Raw genomic sequence first — 20,431 nt, forward strand, 5'->3', positions numbered from 1 at the left:
ATATATACTATTTAATGAGCACGTCATGAGGAGATGGCTGCCAAAGTTCTCCTCTGGGAACCTGATGCAAAGAGAAAAAGGGGACGACCGAACCTGACACTTAAGAAAGTCTTGGAGGAGGAGGTTGGGTTAAAGGACTACAACCTGCTAGCCGCCATGCTTGATAGAAATGCATGGTTAGACATTGTGAATGGCACCTCGTATGAGGACGACCTGAACTGAACTGAACTGATATATACTAGTAATAAATACAACCTTTCCCACCGCTTTTTGTGCATATGGGTGGTGTCATTGCTTCGTACAGGTCATTACAGTTGAGGGTTCTATGTTCCTGTGGCGCAAGCGGTAACGCAACCCCGCAATCTGGATCAAATTCCGTGGATCCTAGGGCCCGCGTTCTATCCTAGGGGTCGACTCGAGCTCGTAAATGATGTAAGGTATTGCCCTCGTCATTTCGGATGGTGACGTAAAGCCGGCGGTCCCGTGTATGAGGGAGCTTCGGGCTTAAGCCTCAAGCGTCAAACCTCTGCACGTAAAAGAACCCAACACACTTATCGAGAAGAGTTGGGGTGACCCAGTGTGCTTCACAGGCCAAAAACGCGAGCCGTGGTGAAGCCGCATTGCACTACCAATAGCTACTTGAAAAAGCTTTATGCTTCATCTCTATTAAGGATGACTGCTTTACTTTTTTTATTTCATTGAGAGTGCAATACGGCCACTATTCTCTACCCTTAGGCTATTGAACTGGTCTGTAACTGCGATATGTCTACAGGGGTCTACCGTACACCCTCATTAAATCAGGACCCCTATCGCTCCACGTTACATCGCTCGCCAAAAGGGCCCTGATAAAAACCGACGCCAGACATGGTTCTGGCAACGGGTCAGCTTCCCCTCATCGGAAGCAAACGCGCAAAGAACGTTGGGAAGCTATCAACAAATCAGGTTATGTGTTACATCGTTGCTTTGGTTACCCAAAACAAATGGCTGCCGATAGTTTTCCTTCCGCTATGGAATACTTGTTTGGATTAAAGCGGATGAGTTCGTCAGTCCGCTCATTGCAAAATAAGGCCAGGTCATTAATTATTCATGAGCAAGTGTTGGCGACGTCGCCAGAACCATGTCTGGCGTCAGTTTTTATCAGGGCCCCTTTCGCGAGCGATGTAACGTGGAGCGGTAGGGGTCCTGATTTAATGAGGGTGCTACCGTAGAGCTGAGGACTTCGGACAGCCGACCATATCTAGGGTAGACGTCATAGATAATAAATAAATAAATAAATAAATAAATAAATAAATATCTAGGGTAGACGTCATAATGGACGGCTCAAAATGGAAATAAAAAAGTCCCTACTCAAACACTTGAAAAATCTTTGGGAGTTACACAGTGCAGGTAGGGTCTAAGCACTCCTATTTTGGTCGAAATTTGTTTTAGTTCAGCAACCAATTTGGCGGAAGGACATTGGTGAGTTATTGGGTCCTTCTGGCCCTGAGCGGATGTATATAGGTGGCACTGGGGTAGGGGTTTTCCCCTGCTTTTGGCTTTTCTGGGAGTTTGAGCTGGACAAGTGCCTATTTTCTTTCCACTTTTGTAAAACAGACCCTTCTGACTTTTAGGTGCAGCAGAATTTTTGAGATTAAAGTTTGGGTTAGTACTTTGATGAAACCTCGTATTAACGGTCAGCTGTGTGTAAGATACGAATAAGCGCACATCCACTAGAAATAGAAAAGGGTAGATATAAAAAGCTGCCCGCTCACGAGAGAATGTGTAAGTTTTGTACATGAACGCAGTGGAAAATGAAATACATTTCATTTGCCAATGCCTTCTATATGACGCTGAAAGAAACGAATTATATAAAACAGCTTCCGTAACTTCACCATTTGAATAGCTTACAAAAATTCATATCACTACTAAAATCAACAAACCCGCTTACGATACGAAACGTGGGTCTCTTCATTTTCCACTGCCTTCAAAAAAGAAGTCAAACCCAACCACAACCACAGTCAACTTTACTTATCTTAGAACTTTCACAGTAGACTAGAGATAACTATTTTTGATTCCCTTGTATTTCCATGTACTTGTTTGTCTGCAATTAGCCTTCGGGCATGAACTTGCAAAAAGTTTAACATGGTTTCCTATGAAAGTAGGTCACCATACATAAAATCTGTCCACTAAGGTCGAACCCTGTGGACTTTGAAAGTCACGTGTCGATCACGAGAAACAGCCGTGCTGCGCAGAACGGATATACATAACGAGTTGCTGACTGCGTTTTATTCTATAAAAGCATGGCTACAGTCGTCACCTGGATAGCTGAGTCCGTACTAGAGACTTTACAAGTCTCTGGAATGACTCTGCAGACATTTCTGGTCTTCTGCACGGTCTTTCTTCTGGCGTATATACTCTTGAAGCGCCCAAGAAACCTACCTCCTTACCCGGCAGGACGTGTGCCTGTTCTCGGGCACCTCCTCGCCTTGGGCCGAGCGCCTCACCTCAAGCTGACGGCGTGGAGGCGGCAGTACGGGGACGTCTTAACCGTCAGGATGGGGATGGAAGACGTGGTGGTTCTGAACGGCTATGCTACCGTCAAGGACGCGCTTGCGTCGGAAAAGTTCGCGTCTAGGCCGCCAAACTTCATGCAAGATTCATGCTTCGGTTTCGGAGAAGGTAAAACATTCGTTTCCACTTTTCTGTCTTTTGTGTATTGTCAATTTGCAATCAGCTTTTGTGTTGAAAGATATTCATGCACAGAGAAGGGGGGGGGGGGGGCATATATATATATCATCGTCTTTTCTTCTTCCTGGGGCAAAATATATAATATATTTTTCCATGAAGGCGCGTGCATTACTGTCATGCATCGTATGTCCGCTAAGCTAGGGACACAGGGAATAGTATTTGTACGTGTCGCGTCGGTTTTCGCGTTGATAGTTTGGACTTCGAGATGGTGGCTCCCCCTGGACTGGTTTAAGTAAACTGTCAGTGTTTATTTTAATGTGATTATTAACTAGTCTGTAGAAAAAGACCGGACCTCATACCTGAGAGAATGCCCTTGAGGCCGCAGAACACCGTATCAATGGGCGACCCTCGTTCGTAATTCGGGTATGAAGAAGTGCGTCGCATTGCTTGAAAAGGCCGTAGTTTTCCTTCTGTGCACGTTAGCGAGGCTGAAACTGTGGTGAATGGTAGAGAAATACATCAGTTTTGAGACTGCACGAGTTGGATTACGATGTTTGTTAAGTCGGGTTGGATTCGCGCCTGAATTTGTTACCGCTTGACTTCTGTGAGTCGGCTGCGGTACGGTGACCTCCACTGGGGGTCATATCAAAGTGGCTTTTAAAGAGAACGAACCGGCAAATTTAAGCTCATTTTCACATATTTTGTAGATTGACCTTTGAAGTCAAAAATATTCAAATCTGGCACCCTAATTGTGCACCTTACTATAAATTTTCAAGCGTCGAAGCTTCTCACTTTGTGATCCTTAACTATGTAAATAGCAACCTGATATATTTACTGATACAGCATACTGTATTTTGTTAGATTTCATCCATCTTCATGTGTATTTCGCGTATTTTGGTGGTGTATTTCGTGCATTTCGGTAAATACACGGACCGGACACTGACGGGAAGTTAGGTCAAAGGTGATAGAAAATAACACTAAAATCGGATGCAGGAAGTAGCAATTCAGAGTTCGCAGAACTGCTCATGGAAGGGGCTACTAAACCACTAGCCTGGGTAGAATGGTAGGAGTTGGGGTGGCAGAAGTTGGCAGAAGTTAGGTGACGTCATTCTAACTTCTTCCACTAGCCAGGGTAGGGTGGCAGGTGGCAGAAGTTAATTGGCAGAAGTTAGGAAACGCCACCCACTGTTCAAAACTGTAGAACAGTTATGTTGTACACTTCGCTAACTTCATTAAAAGAATGAAAGGATAGTTTCCTTTTCCATGCTTTTCCAAAAGACGGAAACTCTTTTCATGACCCACCTTCTCTCTGTAGTGATTAACAATATTCAAGTTATATATGTATTTAAAGATATTCAAGACAACCTCTGCCAACTTCTGACACCCCTGGCCACTGGCAGAAGTTAGGATGACGTCACTCCTACGTCATTCAGACAACATCGCATTTCTAACTTCTGCCAACTTCTGCCAACTTCTGCCACCCCCAGCAACTCGCAGAAGTAAGGATGACGTTACTCATAAGTTCAGACAACATCGGATTTCTAACTTCTGCAAACTTCTGCCAACTTCTGCCACCCCCGGCCGCTGGCAGAAGTTAGGATGACGTCACTCCTAACTTCGGACAACATCGGATTTCTTCCGATGGCTGACGGAAAATCCCGAAGTTATATATGACGTAAACCGATTTCAACTACTGCCAACTTCTGCCACTTCACCCTGATACTAGACATGCTTGCCCAAACGTACAGAAGTGTAACACATACACAACTATCGATTAACTAGAAAGGCCGTAATTTGCCCCTGAGCAAATACAGCATGTTTCGCCAATACCCCTCCCCATGCAAAAACGGGCTGTCCCAAAATAATACCTGGGTAAATTGAAATATAATGAAATAATTACAAGAACAAAAAAATTAGGACACCCCATTTTGTCAGTTTGCCAGGCTTACCTTTATTCTAACAGGTCCTCATAAGCATAATTTATGGCCAGGTGTATTTACCTTTCTTAAAGGTACCTACATCTCAAATATAACATCAGAACCATGTACAAGGTACATATAACTTTCTGCAATACCATTGGTAGAGCTACCACCTCACATCTACTTTGATTTTGGCAGAAGACGAAGAAAAAGAACACAGATAAGCAAACTGGGCTCCGGTGACTCCTGGGGAAAATAGGTCATCCGCCCGCAGGCCTGTCAGTGCACAAAATAACCAAAACTTCCATAAAAAAATGCAAAATAAATCATTTTGAAGTAGTGTATGCCAAAGAAAATAATGGGGTCCTTTGGGTAAATATCCAAAGCACAACTAAACCAAATTTCAGGTCCTAAGGTTTCAACACCATGGCACTGGAGGCCATAATGTGCGACTTTTGTCTGAAAATGACCAAACAAACCTCGATAAAATCATTTTAAATACGTATATCAAAAAAATGAAAAAAAGTGTCTAGGGGTATACACTTACTCTACCTGCATACCAAATTTCAGCTAATTCAGTCGACGGACGACCGAGAAGAACCAGACGCTCAAAGCATGGCTAATAGCCTGTTTTTCTAACAAAATAAAATAGCACAAACCCTTACCTGTAGTTTCCAACGGGTTTGCGGAATCTGTGGGATGGGCTAGTGGGGTGGGCTACCTCAGCATTCTACCCTATCTGGGCCTCAAGGCTATGCATGGGGGGTTGGCCACGTATGGAATTTCCTGGACGAAAAACTGGGTCAAGCTGTGGGTGGGCTAGAAGGAAGGCAACAGCTGATCATATGGCAGGTTGGGGTTGGGGGGGGGGGGCAGGTTGTAACAGCAATGAACTCCACCTAGACTGGTAGAAAAGCCATTTATCATAAAAAAACTTCTAAGTACCCAGTACACAATAGGTTGTAAGGGAAAAGGTACAAGGGGAAATAAACTGGAAGTTGGATAGGGCCGCTAGGGAATGAGATAGCCTTTGTTTGGCACTAATTTTTAAACATATGTCTCACACTTAGACTAGAGAGTACCTGAATGCATGTGCTAGTATACAATGTACAGTGTATTTGTGGATATGTGTGCCAGTGTGCATGAGCGCGGGTTGGGATGTTGCTGTGTGTGTGTTGCTTGTGTTTCTCATTCTTTCGTTTAGCCACAATGCTTCTGTCCTGTTGGCCTGACTGAGCAGTAAAGGAACACGGAAATTGGTCCTCCATGTTTAAGAATTTAAAACTGGGGATACAAACTCCTGCACGATGTACATGCATACTCACTGCCCACCTCCAACCCCCCTGTAGCATCCCCAAAGCAATATGATGAGGTGCATTCCCTCCAGCCAACCCACAGAGTGACCCATCTTTTCCTCAAGGCAATTCAATTAGATACCAAACCCCTATGAATAGCCTTGGGGCCCAGTAAGGGTAGAATACTGAGGTAGCCCACCCCACCGATTCCGCAAACCCATTTAGAGCCCCAAAATGAATATTTTCGAACATAAAGGCTTCTTACAGTTCCTTAAACAAGACCAGCTGACGTGGCATGAAAATGGACCCTCCGTACGTGCCTGTAATTGTGACTTTGCCCTGTAGGGTAAGCAGATAGCTTGAGTGATGATTTACATGATTAGATACTTATTAAGCAACTCAGTTTGTAATTAACATAAGTAATGAGGATAGTTTATACATCCGCCGCATTTTATAATAGGGCTCTCAAACATGTGACATGTGTAACTGAGGAACAGAGAAACATATATATCAACTATGCAAATGAAGACCTAATTTGCATAATTTTCGAGAAAATACTCATACTGCACTCATGATTGAGTTGACGAATCAGTATGAGTTATGGTATGTGGATAGCCTAAGTAATGCTTTATATGATTAGACGATCATTGTTGAAATCAGATTCTAATTTGCACGACAATTGAATACTTATTGTATTGGAAAGTTATGTAAATGTGAACATTGGCATTAACCATTTGCGCCTTTTTTGTTTCTAAAGACATGGGTACTGCACCCTGGGGGACCAAGTTAAAACAGTCAAGGAGGTTTGCCAGCGCCACCTTGAAGACCTTGGGCATGAAGGTCGGACCCGGCAGCATTGAGGAGAGCATCCGAGAGGAAGCAGGCTATGTCCGCAACAGGGTAAGATAAGATCAAAGTAGGCTTCACTTTGCCCCCTACTTTCTCTCTCTTTCAGTCTCTTAGTCCCCTTCTTCCCCCTCTCTTTTTCTGAGTCCCCTCTCTCTTTTTGGCTTCACTTTCCACCTTAATATCTCTCTCTCTCTCTCTCTCTCTCTCTCTCTCTCTCTCTGTTTCTCTCTGTCCCTCTGTCTCTCCCTGCCTCTCTTTCTCTCTCTTAGTCTCTTTCTCCCCCTCTCTCTTTCTGAGTCAACTCTCTCTCTTTTTGGCTTCACTTTCCACCTTAATCTCTCTCTCTCTCTCTCTCTCTCTCTTTCAGTGTCTGTTAGTCTCTCTCTCTTTCTTTCATTTTCCCCCTCTCTTTCTTGCCTCATTCTGTCTCAGTCTCTCTCTCTCTTTTAGTCTCTCTTAGTCTCTTTCTCTTTCTCCCTCTTTCCCCCTCACTCTTTCTCTCTATCAGCCTCTCTTTCTCTTTCTCTCTCTTCTCTCTCTCTCTTTCTCTCTCTATCTCTCTCTTTTTAAGTCTCTCTTAGTCTCTCTTTCTCTTTCTTCCCCTCTTTCTCCCCTCACTATCTCTATCAGTCTCTCTCTCTCTGTCTCTCTCTCTCTCTCTTCCTCTCTCTCTCTCTCTCTCTCTCTCTCTCTCAATACAATCAATAAAACCGCATGGCTTTCTATCGTCTTCAGATTGTAGAATACGACGGGCAGCCCTTTGACGTCACCAACGATGTGTACGTGGTTGCCGCAAACATCGTCTGTTGCATGACTTTCGGGAAACGCTACGAGTACGATGACAAAACGTTCCTTGGGCTCGCGAAAGCGATCGACCACGTTTTTGCTGAAATTGGAGCAGGACAGACCATCAGCGCCTTTCCTCTACTACGGTTCGTTCCAGGAAGTGAGTATAGATTAGCATAAAATGTATTAAAAATTGATAGAAAATAACTAGAAATTAATCTTGAAGAATTAAAAAAGAATATCTTTATTTATCTATTTATTTATTTATTCATTTATTTAGTTATGTATTCATTCATTCATTTACTTATTTATCTGTTTATTTATTTATCTATTCATTTATCTATTTCATTTTAATATTCATTCATTCATTCATGCATTTATCTATTTATTTTTGCTATGGTTGGACATCACTGGCCATCGCAAACTGTTAATGGCAACATTTCATAATCATAAGACAGCTGAATTTTGTACAGCACACACACGTGACTGTCACGAGAGGGCATCAACGTTGGTTTGACGACCGTTAAAACTGTCCTACGACAAATGGACCTTTGCGGCTTTTTCAAAAGATGAGCTTAAGCCCCTCCTCTGATTGGCTGAAAACTGTTTGCTGGTGACATCCCTAAAAGCCAAAATCTCCGTTCAAAAGAGCAGGGCTTATACCGGGAGGGTTTGCCGAGCATTTCCCGAGCGGCTTTCAGCACTGCTAAAGAAGGGTGTGCTTTTTTTTTCCTTCCAGTAAACCGTGCCTATAAGGAAATGCTTAGACAGGACGCCAGGATCGATAAAGTGTTGTGGGACGAGATAGCTCGCCATCGTGAGAACTTAGATCGCGAGAACCCGCGAGACTACCTCGACTTCTGCCTGCTAGAGCTCGAACAGAAAGGAAAGGTGGAAGGTCTGACAGAGGAGAATGTCATGTACATGGCTAAAAACTTCTTCTTTGCGGGAGTACAGACAACTGCAGTCGTGCTTCGGTGGAGTCTGCTCCACATGACGTTGAACCCTGACATCCAAAAGAAGGTACTCACTACCAACAAAGCCTCAAGGGCACCCAGAGCATTTTATGAGGCTTGAAAGCTGGAAATATTCTAGTTGCTGTAATCTTTATGAAATTGACACTTAATGCCACTGTTTACGACAATTGCGTGCAGATTTCTTATCGAAAGTGCTCAAAAGAGGCACAAAAATAAGCTACATGGTGATCTTTTAGTTTCACACGCCTTGTGTAAATAGACCGATACCATAGCCCTGCCCAGCTCTGTCAAAACGCAGAAATACAAAATTAAAACATAAAAATGCAAATATTTGACGGACATGCAGTTACTCTCTCATTGGTTGAACCGCTAATTGTGATGGACAGTCAGGATCAGTCTATCGGGCTGGTAGTTTCTATCAGTTTTCACCACACAACGACATCGTATCTTTGCTCCTTTAATGTCGATAGGTAATAGTATAGTATTATTGCATCTTACTATTTGTAGGAATGACTAGAAATTTGACTTTTTTATTCAAGTTTCAAGCCTCATAGAATGCTCTGGATGACATGGTGTGACGATTCAGAATTTTCTCTCCCCTTTCTTAAAAAGTCTTACTTAAAGAAGATTTTGTAAGAAAAAATTACTTAAGAAAAAAATTCCTAACCCGTGGACAAAATGTTGTTCTTAAACACAGAAAGTTGTCTTCTATTTAGAAGATTTTTTTCTGTGTATAAGAGGGAACATGAAAAATTAGAAAAAGAATTTTTGGTAGTGGCCCTTATAGTTACAAAACCGCTTTTGATCATGCAATCGACGTCAATCGTCCGCTTTTGTCCAAACAGGTACAGGAAGAACTTGATGGCGTTGTTGGTAAGAATCTGCCAACACTGGCCCACCGTTCCCAACTGCCCTACGTGAATGCCTGCCTGCAAGAGGTCATGAGGGTCCGCACTCTTGTTCCCTTCAGCATTCCCCACGCCACCACACAGGAGGTCAAAGTGCACGGATATGACATTCCTAAGGGAACCCAGGTATGCTAAAGCCCCCCGCTCACTGGACCCACGGCACGCTTGCGGCGTCGATGCGTCCGATCGAATTGACAAAGCACTCAACGAATTATCGACAAAAAACTAATCAAGCTTTTTTTGTTTTGTTGTCTTTTTGATCATACTTATACGTTTTAAATGATATTCCAATTATAAAGTCAAGGGTAACACAGATCCAGTTTAGGACGCAGCGACGCTTTAGTATTTTTCACACATCATGAGATAACTCAACGGGGAGTGTCCCTGGGTTAGTTCTGTTACTTGCCACATCTGGTTCAAATTACTTGGGCTAGAAGGACTGGGGTTCAAGCCCCGGGTAGGACACCTCTGGTCAAGAGGCGCATTGAGTCATACCAAAGACTTTATAAAAATGGTACATACTTCTCAAACAGTATGGAAGTTAAACACACTTCACTGCCAGTGGACTAGCCCCCTGCTACAGTGATTGCACCACAGTATGGCCCAGGGCTATGAAACGGAGATGGGCAGCGCTCTATACACCTTATGGTGTAGGAGGATTAAAGATAACTCAACGTACATATCTGTGCTTTTGTAGCAATGACTCTCGTCAATTTTAGGCTGCATGAGTGTATGCTAATCACATGAGAGGATGATCTCTGTAAAAGTGATGGTCTGGTTGACGATTATTCAAGTTTCTATTTTTAGATTGTGATCCTGACCTCGTCTACCTTTTCACCGGCCCAGGTACTCCCGAACCTGTACTCCCTCCACATGGACCCCGCCTACTGGCCTGACCCGGACCTGTTTGAACCAGAAAGGTTTCTGGACGCAGAAGGGAACGTCATCAACAACCCTGATTCCTTCATGCCTTTCTCAGCAGGTAATTATCAGGCTTAACCCTATCTAGACCGGGCTTTTTGGAGACTTCTTGGACAGGGGTGGGGGTGGGGCTCTTTCGATAACTATTTGCAGTTTTTTCCCACCAAATTCTACAATACGTCCCTTTAAGACAGCTGTAAATATACGAACAGGTGGAAATAATGATGCATACTTTATCTTACTACATCCCTAATGTTTGATCTAACGTTCTTTATTTCCAGGCCGACGCGTGTGTGTTGGTGAGCAGCTGGCCAGGATGGAAATTTTCCTGTTCTTCTCGGCCCTGCTGCAGTCCTTCACCTTCAAGACGCCAGAGGGCGCTCCTCCCCCAAACTCTGACGGAGTCCTTGGTATTGAGTTGAAGCCGCATCCGTTCCAGCTCTGTGCGATTTTACGTTAGTGTATAAGTTGTCGGGGCCAGGAATCATTTTATGAATGAATGAATTATGAATGATTGAAATTTCATCAGCGCTAGCATGGCTTGCGACTTCACCCTGCTTAGCCCATATATGGACTTTGTTGTGATAGGATACAGAAGAACATAATTTCGAATTTTTCGCTAAGTTTGCCATCCTTTGCACTCAACATGTGTAAATAAACTGATGATATAAATTCGATATGTTTTGTATAACCTGGGAGTACACAGGTTAACTTTTTTCATGAGTGATGAGACAATTTAGCAATGTTTGATTATCCACAATAATATCAATTAACTGTCATCAACTTCCTTCGGTATAGTTACAAGGTATGATTCTGCTTCACAAAAGCATCAGCTGCAAGCCAACTGTACCAATATACTACCAAAAATAATTTTACTTGCTTTTCTAGATTTCTTGTTTTTTCTTAACTCGTGGACAAATTTTCTTATATTAAGCATTTCAAGAATGAATAAGAAAGAGAAATGGAAGAATTAGTCTAATTCTTTCTATGGAAATTCTCACAACAAGAAACATTTTCCTAATTCTCTGAAGTTAAGAAATATTTCTCAACAAGATTTACACCCTCAAGAATTTCTAGAAATTCAAGTCTAAAGTTCTTGTTGTTATTGACTTGACTATTGTTTTTTATTATTTTTCTTGTTATGTTTAAGAAAATGCTAGAATTTTTCTCTCATCTTTCTTGAATAATCTTACTTCAAGACAAATTTCTTAGAAAAATTATTAAGAAAAAAATCTTTACTCGTGGACAAACTGTGTTTCTTGAACACAAAAAGTTTTCTTCTTTTGAGAATTTTTTTCTGTCTATAAGAAGAATACAGGGAAGGATGGAGGAAGCTTGTGCTGAAGGCGACCATGGTCCCCGACCCTCAAGATGAGGATGGGACTAGGTGAAGGTGAAGGTGATAAGAAGAATTAAGAAAAAAATAAGAAAGGCTTTTTTGGTAGTGTATAAATAAGGCCCATTCCACTAGACCTCGATCACGCTTCGCTCTCACTGCGATCTTAATCAGATTTTTATATTTCTTGGATTTCATAATGGGAATATCATGCAACTTATAAAGTATGAATGAAAAGACAACAAAACACACAAATCGTAAAAAGATTATTTTCTTTTTCTACGAAGTTCGTTGAGCGCTCTGTTTAATTTGAGGTCGCAGAGAGAGCGCGATGAGTGCGCCGTCCTAGTGGAAATGGGGGTATAAGGACAGTCGTGTTGAAGAAGAATATTGATATCATAAAATGTTCAATTTCCTCATAAAAAACAGGAGTACATAGTACTGTATTCTAATTATATACTAATTCATGTATAGATATCTTACAATACTAGAAATGAACCTCTCTGGAAATGCTTGTTCACAATAAGCTTACGGGAGGTGAGCAATGCTTTGTGGATTGTTTTGATCGATTTATTTGCTCGGTATGTATGAGAAACAAATTATATGTTTACTGAATTGTACTGACTAAGGCAACATTTCTCTTTGATTACTACTATATGGCCTCCGTCGGTCAGTATTGACCATGGTAAAATCCTAATTCACAACAGCCCTACAGCATCGACTTTGGCTAAACAGCCCTATACGAGAATGGCAGTCTCTGCCACAAAAATCACATCTGTAAGCTGACTCAGTTCTGTTGCAAAGCTCTTTTCTGCGGATCCGCTTTTCTTCTGCGCTGTGCATCAGTCTGACTTCTCCTGATTTGAGCTGTCTGAACAGTGTGCATCTCCACCTGGAACGGTCACTTGCAAGGTCCTCCCAGTGCTCCGTATCAATATCTAGAGCCTTCAAGTCCCTCTTGCAGACATCTTTGAAACGCAGCTGTGGCCTCCCGGTACGTCTCTTTCCTGAGATCAGTTCTCCGTAGAGAAGGTCTTTGGGGATTCGGCCATCCTCCATGCGACGGACGTGGCCTAGCCAGCGAAGTCTGCGCTGCCTGAGCAGGGTGAACATGGTAGGGAGGCCGGCGCGGGACAGCACTTCGGTGTTGGTCACTTTGTCCTTCCATGATATGCCAAGGATACGGCGCATACACCTCATGTGAGGTGATGGATCGCTTCTCCAGGGCATGCAATGACTTTGGTCTGATCATCAGCCTTAAGAAGACAGAAGTGCTGGGCCAGGATGTAGAAGCACCCCCAGCCATCACCATCGGTGACTATGAACTGAAGGCTGTGAACCACTTCACATACCTCGGATCCACGGCAAGCAACAATCTTTCCTTGGACTTTGATTACATTTACTTCTAGTCTACAAACTGGATCTAACAATTGTTGTTATAAATTTCTAGAATTGAATAAATTGACATCGGTGCAAGCGTCCTTTCTTTTTTTCTCTCACACACGCTTATTGAGATGAGTAGGGATGACCCGGCATGCTTTAATACCGTGCATAAGCACGGTGGTCACGATGCTATGGATCAGTCAGCGTTGTTATGCAAAAGTTTCCCACCCACAAGCGGGGGTGCCATGAGCTGGGCGGTGTAAAATAACAACAACACAAATCTTGCTCAAAGTGACGCATGATCTGATTATCTCACTAAGAAAAATACATATGCACACGCAAACTACATTAGTTCGCTTTGAAAATCTGTATAATATACGAGTTGACCGCGAACACGACGCTTCAAATTACACGACTTTGATACGTGTATGTATAGGTTGTTTTCGGTCATTGAACTTTGAACCTATGGACTTTTTACCTAGTAAACAATAGCGTTCTACATATTTTAGACTTTAGGAACTTTGAATCAAATTTCTATTGAGTAGTTTTTGATGTCTGAGAGATTTTGATTTATTTCGCTAATGTTTTGGAACGTCTTCTCCCATAGTATTATAATTTTTTTTCAAGATGGCGGACAGATAGTTGGCTTTCGGACGGTTGTTTTTTTGTCGAATTCTAGCGTTGGTATCGGGAGATATCACCCAAAATACGAATCGCACGCTTTATTTTGAATTTCACGTGGAAGAATGGTTATGTTCTGGAAAGATAATGAGCTTGTCGGTAAAGATCACAGTACTTCGCTAGCGTCTGTTCTGGGGCGGTTAATCGAGATGCAAATAAGTGCGAAATACCTCCATTTTATTTGTCGCCCGGACCAAGCGAGATAATTACCCGCGAATTTCAACTACCAACGAGCTCAATGTATACATTCGAATTCTCACCAAGTCCTCTCAAAAGAGCATCAAAATATAGTTAATTTTTCAATTTTTTTGTTGGTACTGTAAAATAAATCGAGTAAGCATTATGCCATCGTCCAAAAAGTACTTCACAATTTCATCAAAAATTTTGTCTCAGCATGAGAAACTAGTGAAACATTGTATCGACCAGGCCGCGAGAGTTCGTAGAGACAGAAACCTCGGTCAATTTCTAATAAAAAGACGCCTGAACGGTACCCTTGGTGATTGAAATACACGTGGGTAAAATAATGTAAATTAGTGTGGCAATTAAAAATTATTGCCATAGCGAAGGTGTCTGGGTAGATATTACTTCACTGTAAGGAAAGTACCAACGTAGCACTCTAGATCTTAGTTCTGCCATAATATTGTGCAAAACGCACTTAGAAATCAGAAAGGCATCTGCAAGCAGATATAGAAAGGCACCATGTAACTCGAGGAGTTCCTAGCATATGTGGAAAGGCCGGAGTACACTCTCGTTGTAGTGTCTTTTTTCTCTGGCATTGTTGGATAGGTGGAGTGAGAGACTAGGCCGGAAGTTTAGAAAATCGGTTTGCTGGGGCTCCTATGATCGTTTTGGTTGTTATTCTAGCTCTGTAGGCTGTGTTTTCGAGGAGCTACTGTTGTTTTTCCGACACCGCACGCCTCCCCGTAAGACGTTCAGTGTAGACTGCCCATGCGGTAACCAAAGTTATTTATCGTTCCGTTTAAAACTTTGCCTTTCTTTATATGCTTGAATCTCCTCAAGTTTTGGTTTTCACAGAGGTTTTTTGATGGGAGGCATGATGTTCAGCACGTTCTTGTGATAATAGATCAACTGGGATGTGCAAACCATTTTCAAAGCTAGAATACTAGATTCGGTGAACTCCTTGACACACTCCGGACAGTACGAAATCGGACACCACGTAAAAGTAGGTCACCTGTCATCGATAGCTGAGTGCCTGGATGCCAGACGTGCTGATGAGGTATCAAGTGACAGGAGGGCATTCACAGAGTTGGCCGGACGGATTCCTGAAATTCCTATGGAATTCTGGGAATTCTTGCAAATCGGGCGCGCGAAGTAATAGCTGACCAAAGTTACGCCCCCCACCCCATACTTATAAAGCATTATAGACCAATTCAGTGCTCCGGTCTAAAATTCAATCTCTTTATCAGAATGTTCAAACTTTACATTCAAACGATAGGGCACTTGGCGGGTATTTGAGGAAATGAAATCACTTTACTTTCTCATTCATGGTTAGGAAGTAATAGCTGACCAAAGTTACGCCCCCCACCCCATACTTATAAAGCATTATAGACCGATTCAGTGCTCCGGTCTAAAATTCAATCTCTTAATCGGAATGTTCAAACTTTACATTCAAACGATAGGGCACTTGGCGGGTATTTGAGGAAATGAAATCACGTTACTTTCTCATTCATGGTTAGGAAGTAATAGCTGACCAAAGTTACGCCCCCCACCCCATACTTATAAAGCATTATAGACCGATTCAGTGCTCCGGTCTAAAATTCAATCTCTTAATCGGAATGTTCAAACTTTACATTCAAACGATAGGGCACTTGGCGGGTATTTGAGGAAATGAAATCACGTTACTTTCTCATTCATGGTTAGGAAGTAATAGCTGACCAAAGTTACGCCCCCACCCCATACTTATAAAGCATTATAGACCAATTCAGTGCTTCGGTCTAAAATTCAATCTCTTTATCAGAATGTTCAAACTTTACATTTAAACGATAGGGCACTTGGCGGGTATTTGAGGAAATGAAATCACTTTACTTTCTCATTCATGGTTAGGAAGTAATAGCTGACCAAAGTTACGCCCCCCACCCCATACTTATAAAGCATTATAGACCAATTCAGTGCTCCGGTCTAAAATTCAATCTCTTTATCAGAATGTTCAAACTTTACATTCAAACGATAGGGCACTTGGCGGGTATTTGAGGAAATGAAATCACTTTACTTTCTCATTCATGGTTAGGAAGTAATAGCTGACCAAAGTTACGCCCCCCACCCCATACTTATAAAGCATTATAGACCAATTCAGTGCTCCGGTCTAAAATTCAATCTCTTTATCAGAATGTTCAAACTTTACATTCAAACTATAGGGTATTTGAGGAAATGAAATCACATTACTTTCTCATTCATGGTTAGGAAGTAATAACTGACCAAAGTTACGCCCCCCACCCCATACTTATAAAGCATTATAGACCAATTCAGTGCTCCGGTCTAAAATTCAATCTCTTTATCAGAATGTTCAAACTTTACATTCAAACGATAGGGCACTTGGCGGGTATTTGAGGAAATGAAATCACTTTACTTTCTCATTCAAGGTTAGGGAGTAATAGCTGACCAAAGTTACGCCCCCCACCCCATACTTATAAAGCATTATAGACCAATTCAGTGCTCCGGTCTAAAATTCAATCTCTTTATCAGAATGTTCAAACTTTACATTCAAACGATAGGGTATTTGAGGAAGTGAAATCACTTTACTTTCTCATTCAAGGTTAGGAAGTAATAGCTGACCAAAGTTACGCCCCCCACCCCATACTTATAAAGCATTATAGACCAATTCAGTGCTCCGGTCTAAAATTCAATCTCTTTATCAGAATGTTCAAACTTTACATTCAAACGATAGGGCACTTGGCGGGTATTTGAGGAAATGAAATCACTTTACTTTCTCATTCATGGTTAGGAAGTAATAGCTGACCAAAGTTACGCCCCCCACCCCATACTTATAGAGCATTATAGCCCAGATCAGTGCTCCGGTCTAAAATTCAATCTCTTTATCAGAATGTTCAAACTTTACATTCAAACGATAGGGCACTTGGCGGGTATTTGAGGAAATGAAATCACTTAACTTTCTCCTTCAAGGTTAGGGAGTAATAGCTGACCAAAGTTACGCCCCCCATCCCATACTTATAAAGCATTATAGACCAATTCAGTGCTCCGGTCTGAAATTCAATCTCTTTATCAGAATGTTCAAACTTTACATTCAAACGATAGGGCACTTGGCGGGTATTTGAGGAAATGAAATGACTTTACTTTCTCATTCATGGTTAGGAAGTAATAGCTGACCAAAGTTACGCCCCCCACCCCATACTTATAAAGCATTATAGACCAATTCAGTGCTCCGGTCTAAAATTCAATCTCTTTAGGAAAATGTTCAAACTTTACATTCAAACGATAGGGCACTTGGCGGGTATTTGAGGAAATGAAATCACTTTACTTTCTCATTCATGGTTAGGAAGTAATAGCTGACCAAAGTTACGCCCCCCACCCCATACTTATAGAGCATTATAGCCCAGATCAGTGCTCCGGTCTAAAATTCAATCTCTTTATCAGAATGTTCAAACTTTACATTCAAACGATAGGGTATTTGAGGAAATGAAATGACTTTACTTTCTCATTCATGGTTAGGAAGTAATAGCTGACCAAAGTTACGCCCCCCACCCCATACTTATAAAGCATTATAGACCAATTCAGTGCTCCGGTCTAAAATTCAATCTCTTTATCAGAATGTACAAACTTTACATTCAAACGATAGGGCACTTGGCGGGTATTTGAGGAAATGAAATCACTTTACTTTCTTATTCATGGTTAGGAAGTAATAGCTGACCAAAGTTACGCCCCCCACCCCATACTTATAAAGCATTATAGACCAATTCAGTGCTCCGGTCTAAAATTCAATCTCTTTATCAGAATGTTCAAACTTTACATTCAAACGATAGGGTATTTGAGGAAATGAAATCACTTTACTTTCTCATTCATGGTTAGGAAGTAATAGCTGACCAAAGTTACGCCCCCCACCCCATACTTATAAAGCATTATAGACCAATTCAGTGCTCCGGTCTAAAATTCAATCTCTTTATCAGAATGTTCAAACTTTACATTCAAACGATAGGGCAATTGGCGGGTATTTGAGGAAATGAAATCACTTTACTTTCTCATTCACGGTTAGGAAGTAATAGCTGACCAAAGTTACGCCCCCCACCCCATACTTATAAAGCATTATAGCCCAGATCAGTGCTCCGGTCTAAAATTCAATCTCTTTATCAGAATGTCCAAACTTTACATTCAAACGATAGGGTATTTGAGGAAATGAAATGACTTTACTTTCTCATTCATGATTAGGAAGTAATGGCTGACCAAAGTTACGCCCCCCACCCAATACTTATAAAGCATTATAGACCAATTCAGTGCTCCGGTCTAAAATTCAATCTCTTTATCAGAATGTTCAAACTTTACATTCAAACGATAGGGCACTTGGCGGGTATTTGAGGAAATGAAATCAATTTACTTTCTCCTTCAAGGTTAGGGAGTAATAGCTGACCAAAGTTACGCCCCCCACCCCATACTTATAAAGCATTATAGACCGATTCAGTGCTCCGGTCTAAAATTCAATCTCTTAATCGGAATGTTCAAACTTTACATTCAAACGATAGGGCACTTGGCGGGTATTTGAGGAAATGAAATCACGTTACTTTCTCATTCATGGTTAGGAAGTAATAGCTGACCAAAGTTACGCCCCCCACCCCATACTTATAAAGCATTATAGACCGATTCAGTGCTCCGGTCTAAAATTCAATCTCTTAATCGGAATGTTCAAACTTTACATTCAAACGATAGGGCACTTGGCGGGTATTTGAGGAAATGAAATCACGTTACTTTCTCATTCATGGTTAGGAAGTAATAGCTGACCAAAGTTACGCCCCCACCCCATACTTATAAAGCATTATAGACCAATTCAGTGCTTCGGTCTAAAATTCAATCTCTTTATCAGAATGTTCAAACTTTACATTTAAACGATAGGGCACTTGGCGGGTATTTGAGGAAATGAAATCACTTTACTTTCTCATTCATGGTTAGGAAGTAATAGCTGACCAAAGTTACGCCCCCCACCCCATACTTATAAAGCATTATAGACCAATTCAGTGCTCCGGTCTAAAATTCAATCTCTTTATCAGAATGTTCAAACTTTACATTCAAACGATAGGGCACTTGGCGGGTATTTGAGGAAATGAAATCACTTTACTTTCTCATTCATGGTTAGGAAGTAATAGCTGACCAAAGTTACGCCCCCCACCCCATACTTATAAAGCATTATAGACCAATTCAGTGCTCCGGTCTAAAATTCAATCTCTTTATCAGAATGTTCAAACTTTACATTCAAACTATAGGGTATTTGAGGAAATGAAATCACATTACTTTCTCATTCATGGTTAGGAAGTAATAACTGACCAAAGTTACGCCCCCCACCCCATACTTATAAAGCATTATAGACCAATTCAGTGCTCCGGTCTAAAATTCAATCTCTTTATCAGAATGTTCAAACTTTACATTCAAACGATAGGGCACTTGGCGGGTATTTGAGGAAATGAAATCACTTTACTTTCTCATTCAAGGTTAGGGAGTAATAGCTGACCAAAGTTACGCCCCCCACCCCATACTTATAAAGCATTATAGACCAATTCAGTGCTCCGGTCTAAAATTCAATCTCTTTATCAGAATGTTCAAACTTTACATTCAAACGATAGGGTATTTGAGGAAGTGAAATCACTTTACTTTCTCATTCAAGGTTAGGAAGTAATAGCTGACCAAAGTTACGCCCCCCACCCCATACTTATAAAGCATTATAGACCAATTCAGTGCTCCGGTCTAAAATTCAATCTCTTTATCAGAATGTTCAAACTTTACATTCAAACGATAGGGCACTTGGCGGGTATTTGAGGAAATGAAATCACTTTACTTTCTCATTCATGGTTAGGAAGTAATAGCTGACCAAAGTTACGCCCCCCACCCCATACTTATAGAGCATTATAGCCCAGATCAGTGCTCCGGTCTAAAATTCAATCTCTTTATCAGAATGTTCAAACTTTACATTCAAACGATAGGGCACTTGGCGGGTATTTGAGGAAATGAAATCACTTAACTTTCTCCTTCAAGGTTAGGGAGTAATAGCTGACCAAAGTTACGCCCCCCATCCCATACTTATAAAGCATTATAGACCAATTCAGTGCTCCGGTCTGAAATTCAATCTCTTTATCAGAATGTTCAAACTTTACATTCAAACGATAGGGCACTTGGCGGGTATTTGAGGAAATGAAATGACTTTACTTTCTCATTCATGGTTAGGAAGTAATAGCTGACCAAAGTTACGCCCCCCACCCCATACTTATAAAGCATTATAGACCAATTCAGTGCTCCGGTCTAAAATTCAATCTCTTTAGGAAAATGTTCAAACTTTACATTCAAACGATAGGGCACTTGGCGGGTATTTGAGGAAATGAAATCACTTTACTTTCTCATTCATGGTTAGGAAGTAATAGCTGACCAAAGTTACGCCCCCCACCCCATACTTATAGAGCATTATAGCCCAGATCAGTGCTCCGGTCTAAAATTCAATCTCTTTATCAGAATGTTCAAACTTTACATTCAAACG

General features: G+C 41.5%; 1 protein-coding gene across 1 annotated transcript; it reads left to right on the forward strand.

Annotated features, from left to right (window-relative positions):
- The first annotated feature begins 2,279 nt into the window (after window positions 1–2,279).
- LOC136425854 (cytochrome P450 2J4-like) lies at window positions 2,280–11,630 on the forward strand. The gene is made up of 7 exons (XM_066414789.1): window positions 2,280–2,658; window positions 6,639–6,781; window positions 7,466–7,676; window positions 8,256–8,539; window positions 9,339–9,527; window positions 10,248–10,383; window positions 10,604–11,630. Exons 1-7 carry the CDS (start codon window positions 2,280–2,282, stop codon window positions 10,780–10,782), a joined length of 1,521 nt encoding a protein of 506 aa, XP_066270886.1. The 3' UTR covers window positions 10,783–11,630.
- The last annotated feature ends 8,801 nt before the right edge of the window (window positions 11,631–20,431 follow it).

Source organism: Branchiostoma lanceolatum, chromosome 19 (assembly GCF_035083965.1).
Source record: "Branchiostoma lanceolatum isolate klBraLanc5 chromosome 19, klBraLanc5.hap2, whole genome shotgun sequence".
In the NCBI taxonomy this organism is placed as follows: domain Eukaryota; kingdom Metazoa; phylum Chordata; class Leptocardii; order Amphioxiformes; family Branchiostomatidae; genus Branchiostoma; species Branchiostoma lanceolatum.

Coding starts and splice junctions, on each gene's coding strand:
- LOC136425854 (XM_066414789.1), top strand. CDS start 2,280: ATGGCTACAGTCGTCACCTGGATAGCTGAGTCCGTACTAGAGACTTTA. Junction 7,677..8,255: donor ACTACGGTTCGTTCCAGGAA/GTGAGTATAGAT, acceptor TTTTCCTTCCAG/TAAACCGTGCCTATAAGGAA. Junction 8,540..9,338: donor ACCCTGACATCCAAAAGAAG/GTACTCACTACC, acceptor TTGTCCAAACAG/GTACAGGAAGAACTTGATGG.